The sequence below is a fragment of the Rattus norvegicus genome, chromosome 2, assembly GCF_036323735.1.
Source record: "Rattus norvegicus strain BN/NHsdMcwi chromosome 2, GRCr8, whole genome shotgun sequence".
Taxonomy (NCBI): Eukaryota; Metazoa; Chordata; class Mammalia; order Rodentia; family Muridae; genus Rattus; species Rattus norvegicus.
Genome location: NC_086020.1, coordinates 237,706,889 through 237,727,069, shown reverse-complemented (window position 1 = coordinate 237,727,069; position 20,181 = coordinate 237,706,889). Strand labels below are relative to the sequence as shown.

General features: G+C 46.6%; 1 protein-coding gene across 2 annotated transcripts in view; it reads right to left on the bottom strand.

The window, feature by feature from the left end:
* The window catches only part of Mcoln2 (mucolipin TRP cation channel 2), a 48,880-nt gene extending 35,910 nt beyond the window's left edge, over positions 1–12,970 (bottom strand). The window contains 1 exon segment of one of the 2 annotated variants that reach the window (NM_001039005.1): positions 12,845–12,970. In NM_001039005.1, coding sequence (NP_001034094.1) covers positions 12,845–12,921 — 77 coding nt within the window. In that variant the 5' untranslated portion in view covers positions 12,922–12,970. 2 annotated transcript variants of the gene reach the window in all.
* Between the last annotated feature and the right edge of the window lie 7,211 nt (positions 12,971–20,181).

Below are 20,181 nucleotides of genomic sequence, written 5' to 3'. Positions count from 1 at the left end.
AAAACCATGCAATCTGCAGAATACAGGAAAGCATCAGCAGGGTGAGACCGGTTGCTTGGATAATGAAAATACAGAGGAAAATGTTAGTTGACATAATAAATGATCGAGATATGATAGCTTTTAAAAATCCATTTCATTCAGATTTTAAATATCTAAAGAAATTTTGGAGAAAAGTAGATAATATTTGGGTTCAAAAATTCTTGTATCTCAAAGGAAAAGTTTAAATGTGTAAATTATTGAAATTTCCCTGATTGTTCATCTTCCCTCTTCCCAGTTTTGCCTGGGGCTGCCGGGTAGGTGAAGGCATCAGTACACAGCATGTTGCTATAGCAACAATAAAGGGGTGCAAACCAAAGGGACAGAAAAACTGAAGATCCTTAGGACTCTGGCCAGGAAGAGAGAAAGCAGGTAATCCCTTAGGACAAAATCATTCATTCATTCCACAGGCGTTGTGATGGGGAACGCCGGCCGAGGGATGGAGCAAGAGACCTGAAAACTGCACTCACTCCTTCCCCAAGCACAAACTCACTGGGTGAGAATACAGGAGAGATGCCACAACTCCCACCACAGACACAGCCAGCAACGGCTCAGAAAAGGACAAACTCTTTACATCAGGGGAGGTAAGAACAACTCTGACACTAAGTGGGAATCCGTGCATGTCTGATGACAACATCTCATCAACTGCCGCAGCCATGCACTTATGCTGCAAAAAAAAAAAAAAAAAACCCCAAAAAACAAAAACAAACAAACAAAAACACAAACAAACAAGCAAAAAAAACAGATCAGAACTCAGAATGACTACAGCATTTGCAAAGTATTAGTCCAGCCAAGCCAAAGGAAGTGCATGATTCGCACATGCTTATATACGTGAGTGCACATGTATCCATAAACACATGGAAGCCAGAGGCTGACATCAGGCGTCTCCCTTATGCCGCCATCACTGATGAAGGTGAGGAGGAGGAGGGGAAGAAGAGGAAGAGGAGGAGAGGAGGGAGGAGGGACAGAGGAGTAGAGGAGGAGGAGGAGGAGGGAGGAGGAGGAGGAAAAGGAGGAGGAGGAGGAGGGACAAGGAAGAGGAGGAGGAGCTAGCTTTCTCCCTGAATCTGGAGCTCACAGATTAGACTAGGCTAGCTGGCCAGAGAGTCCTAAGGACCTCCCCTGCCCTAGGATCTCAGGCAGGAGCTACCACAACCCTGACTTTTGTTTTTCCGTTTGTTTGTTTGTTTGTTTGTTTTAGCACAGATTCTAAAGATGGTGCTCATGATTGTATAACAAGCACTTACTAAGTCATATTCTTATCTCCTGAAACTTTATAAGCTTACTAAATAACACGGTTGAAGACCAAATTACCAAAGGTGGGGAAGGCGGGGGGGGGGGGGTGAGACAGTATCTATATGCATCAAAAAAAGATATGGAATAGAATAGAAACTCAGTCAGACTAGGGGTCAAACAAGTACTAGAGATGGGTGGAGGAGAAACCTGAGTCTGGTCCAGGGTTGGGAAGAAGAAGGGAGAAGGCCACAGTTGGGCTGGTTAATGAGAATATCTTCCCTTCCGTAAGCAATTGAGACCACGTGATGGTTGGGCTTAGGGTCATCATATGACTAAGGTTTTGTCAAACCAAGTATGTGGAAACCCGAAGCTTTGGAAAACAATTACCAATGATGTTTAACCATAGTGAGATCATAACCTTAAGTTTCACCGTAGGACTGAGACAAAGGTGCTTGACCTTTGCTTCTGAAACATGCATATACCGGGTACAACGATGGCATCTTGCTGGCAAAGATACAGCCACTCCAGGCTGCTATTGCTTTGAACTTGCACTTGGGTGACCGTTACTCTGCCTGACAGGAGTGACAGGTGATTCTAATGACAGACCTGGATGAGAAGTGGCCTGTGGTTATCTCCTCCTGCTACCAGGGAGTCAAGTTGGGTAGTTTGAACCTAATACAAAAATCCGATTTTCACTGAGACTCAACTGTTACTCTTTCTCGATACCCAGGTTAGCATTTCTTGGGGACTGATGGCCAATAGAATGATCAGGGATGGAGGGCAAATGTTGAGTTCTCATATCTTCTTTGGAAAATATGTAAAATCCTGGCAAAATACCTAGATGCATAAATTCAGGAGGCTTCCCTGCTCTGGTGTGATCAAACTGAGAGGAAAGGAGACCACAGGTCACACGGTCTAGAACAACCCAGGAGAGAATCCTCAGTGTGCCTGTGAGTTCACTGAGGTGGGGAGACCCTGCTCTGAACGTGGCTGTCACTGTTCCCTGGGCTGAACAAAATGGAGGCAGAGAGGGAAATGTCAGCATTCATCTTTCTGTTCCTAGCTGTGAATCCATGTGAGGACGCCACATCTTCCTCAGATTCCTGCTGCCTTGACTTCCCTGCCGTGATGCACTGTAACTTACACTGGCCACAGTAAATTAGAGCCCATACAACTAGTCCCTGGTCCCTTGTTCATAAAGCTCAGAGCAAACCCCCTGCGGATTCCCCAGTACTGCTAAGCAGTGGCTTGCTGGCTGAGCAGCATCTGACACAGCTAACTGCCTGCCTGTGGCACAGCCCTTCCCTCAACTTCTGGAACATTTCGGGATTTTTTGTTTCCTTTCTTCACATGTCACCAGGCTACCTCAGCCTCCTTGCTGCTCCTCTTCTGTCTGACATGTAAATGCCAGGGCTTACTCCAGTGGCTCTTCTCTTACCCTGTCATTTCCTCTAGAGAATTTATCCAGTCCTGTGATGTCAACACTATGCACTTGATGGGACTTCTCTCTCCCTCTCTCTCTCTCTCTCTCTCTCTCTCTCTCTCTCTCTCCCTCTCTCTCCCTCTCTCCTTCTCTCCCTCTCTCTCTCCCTTTCTCCCTCCTTCCCTCTTCCACCTCTACCTCTTTCTCTCAGTTCCCCCTCCCCCACCTATCTCTCTCCCCACTCCCCTGCTTCTCTCAACTCCCTTCCTCCCTCTCTCTCTCTCTCTCTCTCTCTCTCTCTCTCTCTCTCCCTCCCTCCCTCTCCCTCTCTCCCTCTCTCTCTCCTCCACCTCTACCTCTCTCTCTTAGTTCTCCCTCCACCACCTCTCTCCCTCCCTCCCCTAACTCTCTCTTCTCAGTTCCCCACCACCACCTCTCTCCCTTCCTCCCTCCCCCACTTTCTCTCCTCGTCCCCTCCCCCACCTATGTCTCTCCCTTCTCCCTTGCCTCTCTCAACTCCCCTCCACCACCTCTCTCTCTCCCTCCCTCTCTACCCCTTTCTCACCCCCCACCCCGCTCCATTCCCTTACCTACTCCTTTCTGGAAATTCCATCCACATATCTATAAGAATCCCCAAACCGATCCTCCTTCTGCCTCCTGCCTTCTCAGTGCAGCCACCTGTGATAGTCATCCAGGCAATTCTGTGGTTCCCTGTCAGTTCCACAGGAGAGCCACTTGGGCCATAGGCCCTGGACATGGCCTAATTAGCATGAGGTTTGCAGTGGGCGCCAGGGTGTCAGTTAGAGGTGACAGTGCTGAGAAACATCCCTCTCAGGTCCCATCTGTCAAGTCTTTCCTCAGCCCAGCTCCTCCTGCAGCCTCTCTGCTCTGGGCCCTTTTCTCTTACCTGATGAGAGGGGTGGCTTCCCAGGGCCCCACATCTCAGCTACAGAGCAAGACTTCGGACTGACTCAGTCACCTCTAAAGTGGTGACAGCCCATTTGGTTTGGTTTCCAGCTACAACCCCCTCTGGGACTTTCTCCTCCTCTCAGAACTAGCATGGACCCTCCTACCACTTCCTGGCCTTGCTCACAAGACTCTAGCCCACTTCCCACACTCCCTCTGCTTCCTCACTGCACCGTGGAGTCACTCCCAGCTCTGGAACATTCCCCTGACTTACGGGTTTACGCTTGCTGTTTCTGAGCTCTTTGCACACCTGGGTCTTTCTTGTCCTTTCTCGGTTCACTTGTCACCTTGTAAGACTGGCCTTTGGGCTTTTTCCTTGCAGGACTTGACACTGGACCTTGAACCTTGAATGTGGTAAGTCAGAGCTCTCCCACTAGCTAGGCTGTAGTCGAAACCCTCCTTTTACTTTTTATTCCCACATAGGGTCTCACGAGCCTAGGTTACCCACACTAGCCTTAAACTCACCCTGTTACCAGGCAGGTTTTGAATTAGAGCTCCTCCTGTCTCCACCTCCCAAAGGCTGAGATTACAGCGAGGGAGGCTTTGCTACTTGTGCCCACATTACTGCAATGGTGCTTCTGTTTCTTATTGTATACCTTTATCCTCCTCCAACCCAGTGGCACAACTCGCTTTCCTGTGAGAGCTTCCTCGAGCCCTGCTCCACTGTATCTGCCAACCCACATCAGACCACCTGAGGCCACCACTCTGGCCATATAAACTTTTCCTCAGTCGGTGTCCTTGAAAATCAAATCGTAGCAACAGAAACATCAATACCAACAATAGAAAGCTGAAAATGTTAGACTGAACTGAGTGAAATAATAAGGCCAATATGTTCAGAAGGTTCTGGGTAGTTTAGGTGCCCGGTTCACTGGTAGAAATGCTACTTTATTTTATTCGCTAATCCTGATTTTTTTTTATAAAAATCAACTTGATAAATCATTACCACTGTGGCCCGTGCTTTGGGCCAAAGACTGCCTCCAGAAATGAAATATGAAAATAGAAAAAAAATAGGTACGTTAAAAAAATAAAATCAGTAGCTGAACCATATATATATATATATATATATGTATATATATGTATATATATACACACACACATATATATGTATTGTGTGTGTATATGATGCATACAACATATATGATATGTATGATGTATGTGTATGATATGTGTGTATGTATATGATTATATGTATATGTATATTTGTATATATGATATAGATATATGTATATGATGTACGTATATGTGTATGTGTATGTATGTATTTTTGATGTGTCATTCTAAGTACAACAAGGCTCAGAAGGCTCGGACATGAGTGATAGAAGCAGGTGACATATGAGTCAAAAAGTAATAAAAGGCAGCAGGCTGGAGAGAGAGCTCAGGGATAAAGTGCTTGCTGAGGAAATGGGACAGTGTTCAGATTTGAGGAAGTGGGCCAGTGTTCAGATTCCCAGAAGCATGTCAAAGCCAGGCAGATGTGAGAGGCCTCTGTAATCCCAGCTCTCTGGAAGCAGAAGTAGGAGATCCAGGGCAGGAGCTGGCTAACTAGAGAAATGAACTGAACTGGTCCGGTTTTAATGAGACTCAGCCTCAATAAGTAAAAATCACAGAGCAGCTGAGGAAGACATCTGATGTCCACAGTGGGGCTACACACATATATGCAAATGTGCACACACACACACACACACACACACACACACACACACACTCACAAGCAGAGTCAAATGGCAAACTCAGAGAAAGTCTGCATGATATTGAAGAAGCCTGAGGTTTACTGCTGTTAGTTACTAGGTTACTCATAGCCCAAACTATTAACAAGAAAAAGAGAGCTCAGAGTGGAGAGATGGCTCAGCCGTTAAAAGCTAGGCTCACAAGCAAGAATGTGAGAAAAAGACACAGCCACAGGCAGGCAAAGGGTCTGAAAAGCAGATGGGCATTTACTCCCTAAAATCCTGTGGCAACCAGGTTGTCAGAAGTCCAACCCAGCCCCCAGTTATCAAACACAAGGGACGCAGAAGAAATGAAAGTATTAAAAGTCACTCTATCTATGAGCATTTGTGTGATCAAGGACCAAGGTTCTATGGATTTTTCTGCAAATTTTAAAATAGCGATCTATTAAGAGGACTATAAAAATATTCAGTGCAATCAGACTTGTGTGTGTAAAAACCTGAAAATGCCGGTTACGTTGCTACATTTTAAAAATTATAAGACAAATATAGTATAATATTCTGTTTTAAGTAAGTTTTATGTTCATATTTCAACATTTTAAAACATCTAGAGCTAGGAAACAAAATCTAAAAAGAGCAGTGCGCATCCAGGCAATGTTTCCCAGGTGATATTGATTTTCTTCATGATTTCTTCAGTGTTGGTGATTAACATGAGAATTAGTTACTATTGCAAGTTAAAATAAAGGTGTCTGATGCATATCAGGGAACTAAGCACTCCTTTGCCTGTATTTCATGCCTGCTGAGCGGGAGGACAGAGTCAGGGAAGGTAAGTCTGAAGGGGCCACCGGGGGTTCCCACAACGGTGGCCACGTGGTCCCCAGCACTGAGTGTCAGATGGCCGGTCCAGCAGATGAAAACTTTGGCTCCCTCCTAGGAGCTACCACACACTTTTTCACTCCATTTCTTATTATGATCTAAGTTCCTTGTGAATTAGGTGGATTCCCGGTCTTCTAAGAGAAGTTAGCTGTGGTCCAAGTCAAGGAGGTTATTTAATGATAATAATAATAATAATAATAATAATAATAATAATAATAATAAGGCCTGGTTCCCTTTAGTATGTTTCTGAGAAGATGAACCTCATGGTCGCTCCAATCCCAGGAAGAGCCCTGGAGGAAGACTAAAGGGCTTCTCCTTACGGTTGGTGCTCTCACAGAAGATGAACATGAAGAATTTTCAGGAATTTCCCTGAAGACAGCTGTGTCACTGACTTCCTATGAAGCCAGCCCTGCCCTCCCTCTTGCCTCAGACTACCGAAATCAGAAGTACAGCCACGCGCCTCCAAGTGCCTCTTCTCAAGGAGCCACACTCCTTTTGAAAATGTCAGGAAGAATCGGCCCTCTGGGGCCCACAGGAAGAGGGAGTTGCGTCTTGTCAGCACCACAGGCCTTGAAAGCTGAGCAGCCTAGGATGCTGCAGGCTGAAATGATGGTGTGCCCAGACTGTCTTCTCTTTCCTAAATTTTCAACAAGTAGCTGATCCCAGTGTCCAGCTGATGGCTCTCTTGTAAAATTAGTTACAAATAAGTGTCAGGATGCTATTAAAAAATGGAGTTCAGAGCTAAACAAAGAATTCACAGCTGAGGAATGCCGAATGGCTGAGAAACACCTAAAGAAATGTTCAACATCTTTAGTCATAAGGGAAATGCAAATCAAAACAACCCTGAGATTTCACCTCACACCAGTGAGAATGGCTAAGATCAAAAACTCAGGTGACAGGAAATGCTGGCAAGGATGCGGTGAAAGAGGAACACTCCTCCATTGTTGGTGGGGTTGCAGACTGATACAACCATTCTGGAAATCAGTCTGGAGATTCCTCAGAAAGTTGGACATTGAACTGCCTGAGGATCCAGCTATACCTCTCTTGGGCATATACCCAAAAGATGCCCCAACATATAAAAATGACACATGCTCCACTATGTTCACTGCAGCCTTATTTATAATAGCCAGAAGCTGGAAAGAACCCAGATGCCCTTCAACAGAGGAATGGATACAGAAAATGTGGTACATCTACACAATGGAATATTACTCAGCTATCAAAAACAATGACTTTATGAAATTCGTAGGCAAATGGATGGAACTGGAAAATATCATCCTGAGTGAGGTAACCCAATCACAGAAAAACACACATGGTATGCACTCATTGATAAGTGGCTATTAGCCCAAATGCTTGAATTACCCTAGATGCACAGAACACATGAAACTCAAGAGGGATGATCAAAATGTGAATGCTTCACTCCTTCTTTAAAAGGGGGAACAAGAATACCCTTGGCAGGGAATAGGAAGGCAAAGTTTAGAACAGAGGCAGAAGGAACACCCATCCAGAGCCTGCCCTACATGTGGCCCATACATATACAGCTGCCAAACTAGATAAAATGGATGAAGCAAAGAAGTGCAGGCTGACAGGAACCGGATGTAGATCTCTCCTGAGAGACACACCCAGAATACAGCAAATACATAGGTGAATGCCAGCAGCAATGCACTGAACTGAGAACGGGACCCCCATTGAAGGAATCAGAGAAAGGACTGAAAGAGCTTGAAGGGGCTTGAGACCCCATATGAACAGCAATGCCAACCAACCAGAGCTTCCAGGGACTAAGCCACTACCCAAAGACTATACATGGACTGACCCTGGGCTCCAACCTCATAGGTAGCAATGAATAGCCTAGTAAGGGCACCAGTGGAAGGGGAAGCCCTTGGTCCTGCCAAGACTGAACCCCCAGTGAATGGGATTGTTGGGGGGAGGGTGGTAATGGGGGGAGGATGAGGAGGGGAAGCCCATATAGAAGGGGGGATGGGGAGGGGTTAAGTGGATGTTGGTCTGGAAACCGGGAAGGGGAATAACAATCGAAATGTAAATAAGAAATACTCAAGTTAATAAAGATTTTAAAAAATGAAAAAAAAGTGTCAGGATGCCTAGTTTACCTCAGTTAGCAATAAGCTGTCACACACTGTGCTCCTGAGTCTCTTGGTGGGCCACAGGTAAATCTCTAGTCAATCTCTCTAGCCGGGATGGACAATACAGTTTTCTTCTAAATGCCTAAATGCCCATTATTTAAACCAAGGGTCTTCAACAGTTAGGACATCAACGACAATGTTCCAGAAGTCATGGAGATGTATTTCAAAGAGAGAAAAAGTAAAGACAACTTTTGAAAGAGAAGAGGTGAAGACAGCCATCTGAGAGGAAAGGAATTGGACCCCCTGTGCCTACAAAGCAGGCTCTCCCTCTGGGGTAGAAAGAGCCGGGATGGAGGTCAAAACAGAACAGAGGTTCTGCAGCTGAAGGGTCCAAAAAGACTTCAGAGGGGAAATGCAAATGACTGCAGAAGCAAATGAGCACACATCGACACGTGCTCCATGCCAAACAGAGTGCCCCACACCAACAGAGTGCTCCACACCAACAGAGTGCTTCACACCAACAGAGTGCCCCACACCAACAGAGTGCTCCATGACAAACAGAGTGCTCCATGACAAACAGAGTGCTCCACACCAACAGAGTGCTCCATGCCAAATAGAGTGCTCCACACCAACAGAGTGCTCCACACCAACAGAGTACTCCACGCCAAACAGAGTGCTCCATGCCAACAGAATGCTCCACACCAACAGAGTACTCCACACCAATAGAGTGCTCCACACCAACAGAGTGCTCCACACCAACAGAGTACTCCACGCCAAACAGAGTACTCCACGCCAAACAGAGTGCTCCACGCCAACAGAATGCTCCACACCAACAGAGTACTCCACACCAACAGAGTACTCCACACCAATAGAGTGCTCCACACCAACAGAGTGCTCCACACCAACAGAGTGCTCCACACCAACAGAGTGCTCCACACCAACAGAGTGCTCCACACCAACAGAGTACTCCACACCAATAGAGTGCTCCACACCAACAGAGTGCTCCACACCAACAGAGTTCTCCATGCCAAACAGAGTACTCCATGCCAGAGTGCTCCACACCAACAGAGTGCTCCACACCAACAGAGTGCTCCATGCCAAATAGAGTGCTCCATGCCAAACAGAGTGCTCCACACCAACAGAGTACTCCATGCCAAACAGAGTGCTCCACACCAACAGAGTGCTCCATGCCAAACAGAGTACTCCACACCAACAGAGTGCTCCACACCAACAAAGTACTCCATGCCAAACAGAGTGCTCCACACCAACAGAGTGCTCCACACCAACAGAGTGCTCCATGCCAAACAGAGTGCTCCATGCCAAACAGAGTGCTCCATACCAACAGAGTGCTCCACACCAACAGAGTACTCCACACCAACAGAGTGCTCCACACCAACAGAGTGCTCCACACCAACAGAGTACTCCATGCCAAACAGAGTGCTCCACACCAACAGAGTGCTCCACACCAACAGAGTACTCCATGCCAAACAGAGTGCTCCATGCCAAATAGAGTGCTCCACACCAACAGAGTGCTCCACACCAACAGAGTGCTCCACACCAACAGAGTGCTCCATGCCAAACAGAGTGCTCCAGGCCAAACAGAGTGCTCCAGGCCAAATAGAGTGCTGTGTTCTGCTTTTGTTAGTGTCTGGGACTGCAGCAGTGGCTCTGAGGTTAGAGGTGTTTGCTGCTATTCCAGAGGCCCTGAGGATGGGTTCTGGCATTCCCTTCAGGCAGCTCACAACCACATGTTACTCTAGCCCCAAGGGGTGAGAAGCCCCCTTCTGGCCTCTATGGGCACTTATACACTCAGCATGCATACATACATACATACATACATACATACATACATACATTCAGAGAGAGAGAGAGAGAGAGAGAGAGAGAGAGAGAGAAATTAAAATAAATAATAACTAACAGAAAACACTTTTGGAAATAAAGTTGCTTTTCTCCATATGGGATGGGAGGTGCTCTGAAGAGTCATTTCACACTTCAGAAGTAATATTCAGACCTTAAATGCCAAGCCCCAGACGAAGAGAGCAGCTCACTTCAGTTCTTAGGGCCAAATTGGTTTTCTTTGGCGACTGTTGTTACTCACAAACCATAACCACAAGGAGCCGCCTGGTTGTTGGTGGTGATTTTTTTTCCACTAGGTTTCAGAAACAGTCTTAATTTGAGTTTCGTGCCAGTGGCAGGGAAGCTACTGAGCAGAGAGGTGAGCTCTAAGTCTATTCTTTTCTGACATTCAGTTTTGTTCAAAACGTGTCCCGAGTCTTCTGGCTTTGTTGGCAGACATCAGGGTTGTTACTTTTTCTTTTTTTTTTTTTTTTTTGTTTAATAAAAATCATCCTTCTTGAGAAGAGAGTCTGAAACTCTTCATATAGGAGGTTACAGGAAAGGTGCCTGCTTTTAGACAGACCCTGGCCGTAGGACCTGGCTCAGGAAAGTTTTGCTGAATGGGAAAGGTGTGCCAGCATTGAATGTCTCCTAGGACTTACAGAGGAAGATGAGCACACATCCTACAGAATCCAGGTTCAAAACAGACAACCCATCCAACCTCCCCAGATGTGTGCTGTTGGCTGAGAACATCATGAACTTCGTGAGTAGCAAAGTTTGTGTTCACTTCCAGAGAGAGCTGTGTGCTTGGTCCCTTGTACACAGAACATCAGAATTTGCATCCATGGGCAGTTCCCTCACCTCCGGCAACACCTCACTTCTCCTTCCCACCAGTATGGGACAGCAGTGCACCTGCCTATGGTATATGTCACATCTACAAGCCTCCAGAAGTGGTTTCCATGCATGTGCAAGTCTCTGTCCTTTAGCAATGCACGCTTCGGACAGCACAGAATACGTGTTTAAAAAAAAAATCATTTAAGCCCTGAAGGAAAAACGAAAGTCAAATAAAAATAAAACTGAAAGTTAAGTATCACACCTAACATAAACACCACCGTTCTCCAGGCCAGAAGACAGTGAGTACATATCCCAGAGGCATTTGCTCCTCAGTTTTTAGGACTGTAATTCAGGGACAAGACAGAAGAGTAGGTGCCAAGTGGCCTATTAAAAATAACCTCTGCTATCAAAGATGCAGCTTGCAGATTGCATGGCATTAGACATTTGGGTGGGTCATTCACAACTCTTCTCAGTTCTTCAAAGTTGCTCCAATGTTTTCTTTTAATGGATGAATGTGTATTCATGTATGCACCTATGTGTACACACGTATTTCGAATGTGGGGGCAGCTGTGGGAGTCATCCTCAGGAACAACACAGACCTCCTTTGAGAAAGGGTCTCTCACTGGCCTGGAGCTATGAAGTTAGGGCTGACTGACTGGCTGTGAACTTTGGGGGTCCTCCTGCCTTCATTAGGATCGATTACACCACCAAGTGTTTTTACCCGGCTCCAACAGCATTCCTTGAGCTTGCAAGAAAACATCTCTCCAGTCTCACCAACATGGTTTTATAGTTCAAAACTGGTCTTTTGAAGGCCTGAGAAATCTATGCTACCCTTGCAGAAAATTATCCACTCCAGTAGCCGTCACAGACAAATTCCCCCAGGACTCAGTTTTCCTTGCTGGCCCTGAGAGCACCCTGCTGGGAAGGCAGAGGCTGCTCATGGCTCCTTGCTACCTTAGAAAACTTTAACAACCCACCGCTATTTGTTTTAAGAGCAACAAGCAGGAGCCAAAGGCCACTTTGTCCTCACTTCCCTTCCCGGCTCAATTGCGCTGCTGCAGACATTCAAATTCAGGAGAGGTGGCTTGGCAGGGCCACCTGGCTTAACTGAACGCCTTTTCAGAGAGCTGAGGAAACCAGGGTTGACCACACCGCAACCCTCCCACCTAAGAAAAGGCCTGTCTGTTCCGGAAGGCAAAAAAAAAAAATCAGCCTTATTTTTAACTAAGTGCAAGCAGTTAGCATTAGCTTGTCCGAGGTAGCAAGAACTCTAAGGTAGAGCCAACCAGGATCTTTTCAGAGTCCTGTCTCCGGGAAAGAAACACAAACAAACAAATAAGCCAAAAAACAAAACTCGTGAAAACATCCCATCTCTCTCTCTCTCTCTCTCTCTCTCTGTCTCTGTCTCTCCGGGTCTCTTGCCTGGAAAAACCATCAGTTGCAGTGCCAGCGCTCCTCCGTCAGAACTTTCCAGGGCTCTGGGGACTGGAGGAGCTAGAAAGTGGGTCCACTGCGCATCCATTTCCCGCCGTGCGGGACAATGGTCCCCAAAAGGAAGCCTTAGGGAACCAAAGCCTCTTACTAGTCCAGCCAGCGCTCTAATCTCAGCCACGGGACTTTGCGGAAAGGCCGCTGGGTGCGCCCTGGTCGCTACACGTGGCCCTGTCCTCCCGCCACGCCCCCTCGTCCCCACCCGAAGCCGCTGACTTCCTTCAGTGCTGGGCGACCCAGGGCGCTGTCACGAAGGACAATTCTACGTGGCTGCGAGCCGGGGCACGAGGCAAAATAGGGGCCAGGTGTGGGCGCAGGGACACCTCGGCGGGGGATATTCCGGAAGGAGGTGACGCTGGAATCCAGAAGGCGACCAGACGTCTGCTGCCTGGGAGAGTACCCACCTGTGCTGGGGACCCCAAGCTGGGTCCGGGGCGCGGTTCCACGCTGGCAGGTCCAGCGTCTCTTCGCCTTCGGGCATGGCGCGACCCTAGATTCCCTCAGTCACCACTGTTCGGACACCCGGATCCGCCTGCGGGTGTCTCTGAGAGGCAGGTGGAGTGGACGCCCTTATAAAGGGAAGTCGCCCGGAAAGGCTGCTGTGAGGCCGCCCGTCGTCCACCCCGCCCCCGGCTACCCTGCCCTCCCCCTCCCGCCCCCTTTTCCCTCAAGACCTCTCTGTTTGACTCCTTCAAACGTTCGTTGCATTTCTTTTGAGCTCATTTTGTGGCCCACACTGGCATTGAACTCAGAGCAGTCCTCTTGCCTCAGCCTCCTGAGTATGAAGATTACAGCAAGCACGTGGCGGCGGGGGTGGGGTGGGGGTGGGTTGCCGGTTATTTGTTTCTGTCTCCAGTCTCTTTGGACAGGTAAAGTGCTGGCACTGTGATCTACCGGATGCAAAAACTGCAGCCCCTCCCTCTAGGCATCAAGTTCGTGGGGATAGGTTTCTTCATGAAGGAGTCTTTATTCTGATAACTCCCTGAGAAGTAGCTATGATGGGGCAAGCATGTGGAAAGCAAGTCCCCAGGCCCCAGGTTCCTGAGTCAGTTTTCTGCAGCTAGTCTTCTTGACCCCTGCATAGCCCAGAGCAGCCCACCCCAGGAGCCTCTATGCCCTTCTCCCTTGTTGCCTGAAAGCAGGAACCTTAAGACAATGGATCTCCATGAACCTGGCTACAATATTCCACCTGAAATTAGAAGGACATTTTGGACAGAACCGGCCTGCCCGGAGTCTCCTGTTTTCACCATGCAGTGGCGCTGAGCGAAGCCCTCCTAAATTCCAGGCTATGCACATAGTAAACAAAAGGTCCCCAGGTTTAGCTAGGGCAAAGGACAGTTTGTAGAGGATTATGCAGAAAGAGTTGGACAGAGCCTTATCGACCCTTTCGGTCAGGTTTTTGGTTTTTTTGTGGTTTTTGAGACAACCTCCTATTAACTAACCAAGACTGGCTTCCAACTTGCTATGAAGCTGAAGCTGAAGCTGGCCTTGAACTTCTGATCCTCCTGCCTGCACCTCACAAGTGCTGCTGGTATTAAGGCATATTCTGCCCCACCACACCCCCACCCCTCCAAATCTACTCTCTTTAAAAAGTCGCTTTCCAAAAGCTACTTGGTAAAAATGCTTGAGTTTTGTTGTTGTTTGTTTGTTTGTTTGTTTGTTTTAGTTTTTATCAGAATTTCTCTTAGTAGACATGCTCACTGGGTACGGAGAGTCTGTCGGAAAAGTCACGGTACCCACTGTGCCTTCATGCTCAGGATTCTGTATCCTGCCCCCAGCCAAAATGGCTAGGTGGGGCCAGCAAGACAGTTGAGGAAGTAAAGGTGCCTCTAGCCAGTCCTGGGTTTGACCGCAGAAGTATGGGGTGGACAGAGAGAATCCACTCCAGCAAGTGCTCTCAATAAGCAGTCAGTGATGTCTGTGTGGTGTCCCTCTTCCCACCACAAAATAAAAATTTGGGGACACACACAGAAAGGAGGAGAGAGGGAGAAGGGGGAGGGGGAGGGGGAGGGGGAGGGAGAGGGGAGGGGAGGGGAGGGGGAGGGGAGGGGAAGGGGAGGGGAGGGGGAGGGGAGGGGGAGGGGGAGAGAGAAGCAAGTTTAGAGAGGTTTGTTACTACTCCCAAGTCACATAAGTAGCAACCAGCAGATGCAATCTTTCCATTTAGGTCTTTGACTCTCCAAAACCTTTGTTCTCACTGTATCCACTCACTGACAGGACACATCATTAAAACAGTTGCTGGTGTTGGTAACTTTCTTCATCTGAAAGTGTTTCCTCTAAACAGGTTCCCACCTGCGACAATCTAGAAACAGTCTCACTGGTGGAGAAAACACGCATTTGCCTAGACAGTTGTAAAAGATAAGTATGATGTCCCTGTCATTTCTAGGAGACAGAGTCTCACAGCTGACATCTGGCACTCTGGTTAATAAAACCCTTCTGTCCCCTCTTCCAAGGCGTTCCCCAAGCAGGTATCCAATACCCTATGCAAAGTGGTCAGCCCTGAGATCTTATACACAAAAGTCATTCCAAAATGCACTCGACAAGATATATATATATGTGTGTGTGTGTGTGTGTGTGTGTGTGTGTGTGTGTGTGTGTGTGTGTGTATCACCGATCAAGAGGGAGTGAGGCAAGAGGGGTTGGAGGAGCAAGAAGAAAGGGGGAAAGTAATCTTATTACATTTTAAATAAAAATTTAAAATAAAATTTAAAGCTACTTTATCTAAATAGCTATAACTAATGAAGCTTGTATCACGAATACGTATAAAAATATTTAAAAATAAGCTCGGGTGCGGTACACTATGTCTATAATCCTGGCACTTGGAAGGCTGAGTTAGGAGGATCACACTGAGTTGGAAAAGAGCTTGGATCACAAAGTAGGTGCAGACCAGCCTGACCTGCACAACGCCACACACTCTCGAAATTTAATAAAAATAAATGTAAGAAATATAACCGGAAAACAAATTCCTTTTTAAAGGGGGGATTTGATTTTATGTTTATTTACATGTGTAATACCTGTGTACGTATGTGTGGGAATGTACACCCGAGTGCAGGGCCTGCATAGGCCGGGAGGGGGTGTTGGACCTCCTGGAGCAAGAGTTGCAGGGGGTTTTGAGCCCTTCTAATGTGGGTGCTGGGAACAGAACTCAGTCTCTCTAGCCCTGCAAATTCTCAGAGAGTACCATAGAGGAGAAGCTTCCTAAAGGAGGGTCCTGGGTATGGACACTCATAGACACCCACCCAGGCTGCCTCACAGAGACCAGGCAGTACTGTGCACCCCCAACAGGAAGACACTACTCATGCAGGAAGCCCACATGCCGCCCTTAAAGTAGAAAGGGCCCCAAAACGACCACCTAAATGCAGGCAGGAGCTGTAGATACCGAAGAGGTGAAGAAAAGAAACACGGAAAATCATTGGAATTAGATGGCTGAAAGTTGGACTATCGGGTACGTCGGGAGACCTGAGTTACGGTTTCCCCGCACCCAGTTACAACACTCAGAGGTTAGTTCACCAGTGTCTTGTGTACAGTGGGGATCTGGGCTCGTTTGTCACTGGGTAGCACTAGACATTGCTTTGCGCGGCTGCACGCTGGGCGTTTCCGTCAGAGGCTTTTGCTCTGCGCGCCCCGTACTCCAGCGCTTGTGTCTTGGCTTTCGCACGACACAACCCTGTACCGTGGATCATATTACATTTAAGGTCTACCAATCACAGACATGATTGTCTCTTGCAGGTCTCCTTATGACAGTTTCATGAATTTACTGTGTTACAGGGGATTTTTTTTTCTTTTAAGACATCTGGAAAACGCGAACCAAGATAGTGGTAGGCACGCAACGGTTTTATAATAGGCAGTCAAGAGCAGCCTCTATTGGGAAGTCACTGTGTAGACAGAGCACAGTAAAATAACAAGGAAAGGAGCCTTTTATTTATGCGGTATCTCACTTTTTGTTGATGTGAATAAATAAGCTTTGAGGTTTCTATATATTAATCTTTTGTTGTTTTTTTTTAACAATTTATCCTGTCCTTTATCTTCTGAACTAGGTCTTCCTTGGACTAGGTCTTTCCTTTGATGATGAAAATCAACCCGATATCGATCTCTATGACCTATGCATTTCTGATGTCTGGAAGAAAGTTTTCTCTTGAGAGCCACGGGTGTTTGTCTCCTTCCCAGTAGCTCGGGTTTTATCTGCCAATCAAATTCTGCTGTGCTTCAACTCCGTGCACAGTAGGAGGTAAGACAGCTCTGCTCGGGCTTTTCTGTTGAAAGGAATCCAGCTCAACAACGAAGGCCTTTAACACTGCATTTGGTGACCTTTGTGTTCGAAGGGCAGTGTTTTAGCTTTGTGGATGGCTCTGACGTGCTTTAGGCTTGTGGATGATTGGCTCTGACTTGCTTGCTGTATGTAGGCTTGGTGGATGGCACTGCCTCTGTTACAACTGATGTGTGATGTGAAAACAGGTACAGACAAGAGGGAAACAAGAGAATGGTTTTGTTTCTCGGCTTATGAAAATATCATTTTTTTTAAAAAAATAGATTGTTTCTTAGAGCAGATATAGGTTCAAAGTGAGATTGATCAGAAGGCACAGAAGATTCCCACCCGTTCTCCGCCTCCTTCACATCAGGGTCACCCATCTGAGCTGCACTCGCTGAACTGCAAAACAGAAAGCAGGCTCTCACTTGGCACCTGGCAGCTTCACTGCCTTGACTCTGAGAACCTCCCAGCTCCCAGAACTGTGAAAAATAACCGTTTACTGTTGGGGTTAAAGTACTGAATCACTACTAGCGTGTTCTAGCAGCTAGAACTGACTGAACATTTCCTCTGCTAACCCTCTGTGTGCCTTCGATGAACTCCCCACCTGCTGTAGCTGTTAGGAATCACCGGGTTTTCTTCTGTCTCTGGTTTTCTTTTTCTAGAACTCCATACAGTTGGAAGCCTACAGCATGTGGCATTTTCACATCGACTTCTTTCGCGTCACAGTACCCAATTCAGCTTCTTTTATGTCCCTTCATAACCTGTCAGCTCACTACCTTTTAGTACTGAATAATGGCCCCTTGAATGGACATACCACAGCTATTGATCCAGCCACTTCAAGAGTACCTTGGCTGCTTGCACACGTTGTAAATTTTGAAGAGGGCTCGTTTAAGCATCTGTGCGACCACTGTTTTTGTTTGTCATTTAATGTGAGCATATTTCCAAATTCTTTGGATAAATGCTGAGAAGCACTAGAACTACTAATATATGCAAATATAGTTTTGTAGGGAACCACCTACAGTCCATTTTGAATTCTCTTCAGTGATAAAACAAGATTGACTCTTTTTTTTTTTTTTTTTTTGGTTCTTTTTTTCGGAGCTGGGGACCGAACCCAGGGCCTTGCGCTTCCTAGGTAAGCGCTCTAACCACTGAGCTAAATCCCCAGCCCCAACAAGATTGACTCTTACAATGGTGTGTGGAGGTTGATTTCATTTGCAGTTCCCCAGTGACACGTGATGTTGAGTGTCTGTCCCACATCTGCTTGCCGTCTGTATGTCTGTATATTGCCCTTAATAAGGCATTTTCTCCAGTTATTGTATTCACGTTAAAGGGGAAATCTGTTTTCTTATTGTTGAATTTTGAGTTAAGAGTATATTATATTTGCCTGTCATTAGCTTGTTTTTTGCAAGCATTTTCTCCTACTCATTTTATTCTCCTCTTGGGGTCTTTTGCAGAGCATGAACTTCTTTTTTAAAGGGTTATTGCTGATTCAATTTCTTTAATAAATATTGCCTTAATCAAACTCTCCATTTTTTTAATTGGATACTTTTATTTACATATCAAATGTTATTCCCTTTCCCGGTTTCCAGGCCATAAGTCCACTATCCCATCCCCATCCCCTTCTTCTATAAGGGTGTTCCCCCTCCCCAACCACACCCTTCCCCCAACATTCCCCTACACTGGGGGTCCAGCCTTGGCAGGACCAAGGACTTCTCCTTCCATTGGTGTCCAACAAGGCCATCCTCTGCTATATAAGCAGCTGGAGCCATGGGTCAGTCCATGTATAGTCTTTGGGTAGTGATTTAGTCCCTGGGAACTCTGGTTGGTCGGCATTGTTGCTCATATGGGGTCTCGAGCCCCTTCAGCTCCTTCAATCCTTTCTCTAATTCCTCCACTGGGAGGTCCCGTTCTCAGTTCAGTGGTTTGTTGCTGGCGTTCGCCTGTGTATTTGTCATGCTCTGGCAGTGTCTCTCAGGAGACAGCTATATCAGGCTCCTGTCAACATGCACTTCTTAGCTTCATCAATATTATCTAGTTTTGGTGGCTGTACATATATCGGCTGTATACCTATGTGGGGCAGGCTCTGAATGGCCATTCCTTCAGTCTCTGCTCCAAATTTTGTCTCCATATCTCCTCCTGTGAATTTTTTTGTTCCCCCTTTTAAGAAGGACTAAAGCATCCACACTTTGGTCATCCTTCTTCTTAAGCTTCATGTGGTCTGTGGATTATATCTTGGGTAATTCAAGCATTTGGGCTAATATCCACTTATCAATGAGTGCATACTATGTGTGTTTTTCTGTGATTGGGTTACCTCATTCAGGATGATATTTTCTAGTTCCATCCATTTGCCTATGAATTTCATAAAGTCATTGTTTTTGATAGCTGAGTAATACTCCATTGTGTATATGTACCACATTTTCTGTATCCATCCCTCTGTTGAAGGGCATCTGGGTTCTTTCCAGCTTCTGGCTATTATAAATAAGGCTGCTATGAACATAGTGGAGCATGTGTCCTTGTTGTATGTTGGAGCGTCTTTTGGGTATATGCCCAAGAAACTCTCCATTTTTTATGCAGAAGTGTTGGCACACACGTTTAGCCCAGCACTTGGGAGGCAGAAGCAGACAGAGCTCTGTGAGTTTGAGGTCAGACTAGTTACATATCAAGTTCCAAGCAACCAGACCAATATAATTAAACTCTGTCTCAGAAAGGGGGAGGGGGGAAAAAGAGAAGATGAAAGAAATAATGAGTGGATAAAAAGAAACAGAAAGAAGAAAGATAAGAAGCAAGGAAAGAAGAAAAGAAAGAAGATAAGAAAGAGTGAAAGAAAAGAAAAGATGTTGAACTAACTAGTGTCCCCTGTGTGAATTTACCAATTGACTTATTTCATCTTCTGTTGCTGTAACAGAATGCCTGACACTGGGTAATTTATGAAGGAAAGAGTTACATTTGGTTCAGGTTCCAAAAGTCCAGAAGCATGCCACCTGCATCTGCTTGGCTTCGAGCAAACACTTTATACTGCTTCAGCCTGTGAGAAAACAGAAGGGAAAGGGGGACACTCACAAAGGAAGAGGAACAGGGGACAAACTTTCAGGACCACTGACTCCTCCCACAAGGAAACCATATATCCACTCATTAAGCCTCTATACCATGGACCAAGCCCCTTTCACGGGGGGGGGGGGGGGGGGGGGGGGGGCGGGTTCCCAGCACATGGAGAGACATACTCAAACCAGCCTCTCACCTCTGCCCTCCCAGTCTTACACTTCCTGTTATGAGAATACATTTGTCTCCATAATTCCCAAGTCTCAACTGCTCCCAGATTCATCTGAGACAGGACATCAGGGCAAATGCCTGTCGGGTGAGAGGCTGTAAAATCGGGACAAGTCACCACCCGTGGGATGTAAGAGCGGGACAGGCTTAGGGTAAACACTCTCTCTCCCAGTGAGAAGAGTGGACCACAGGATGAACCAGCGAATGGCGCCCAACAGATCAGAC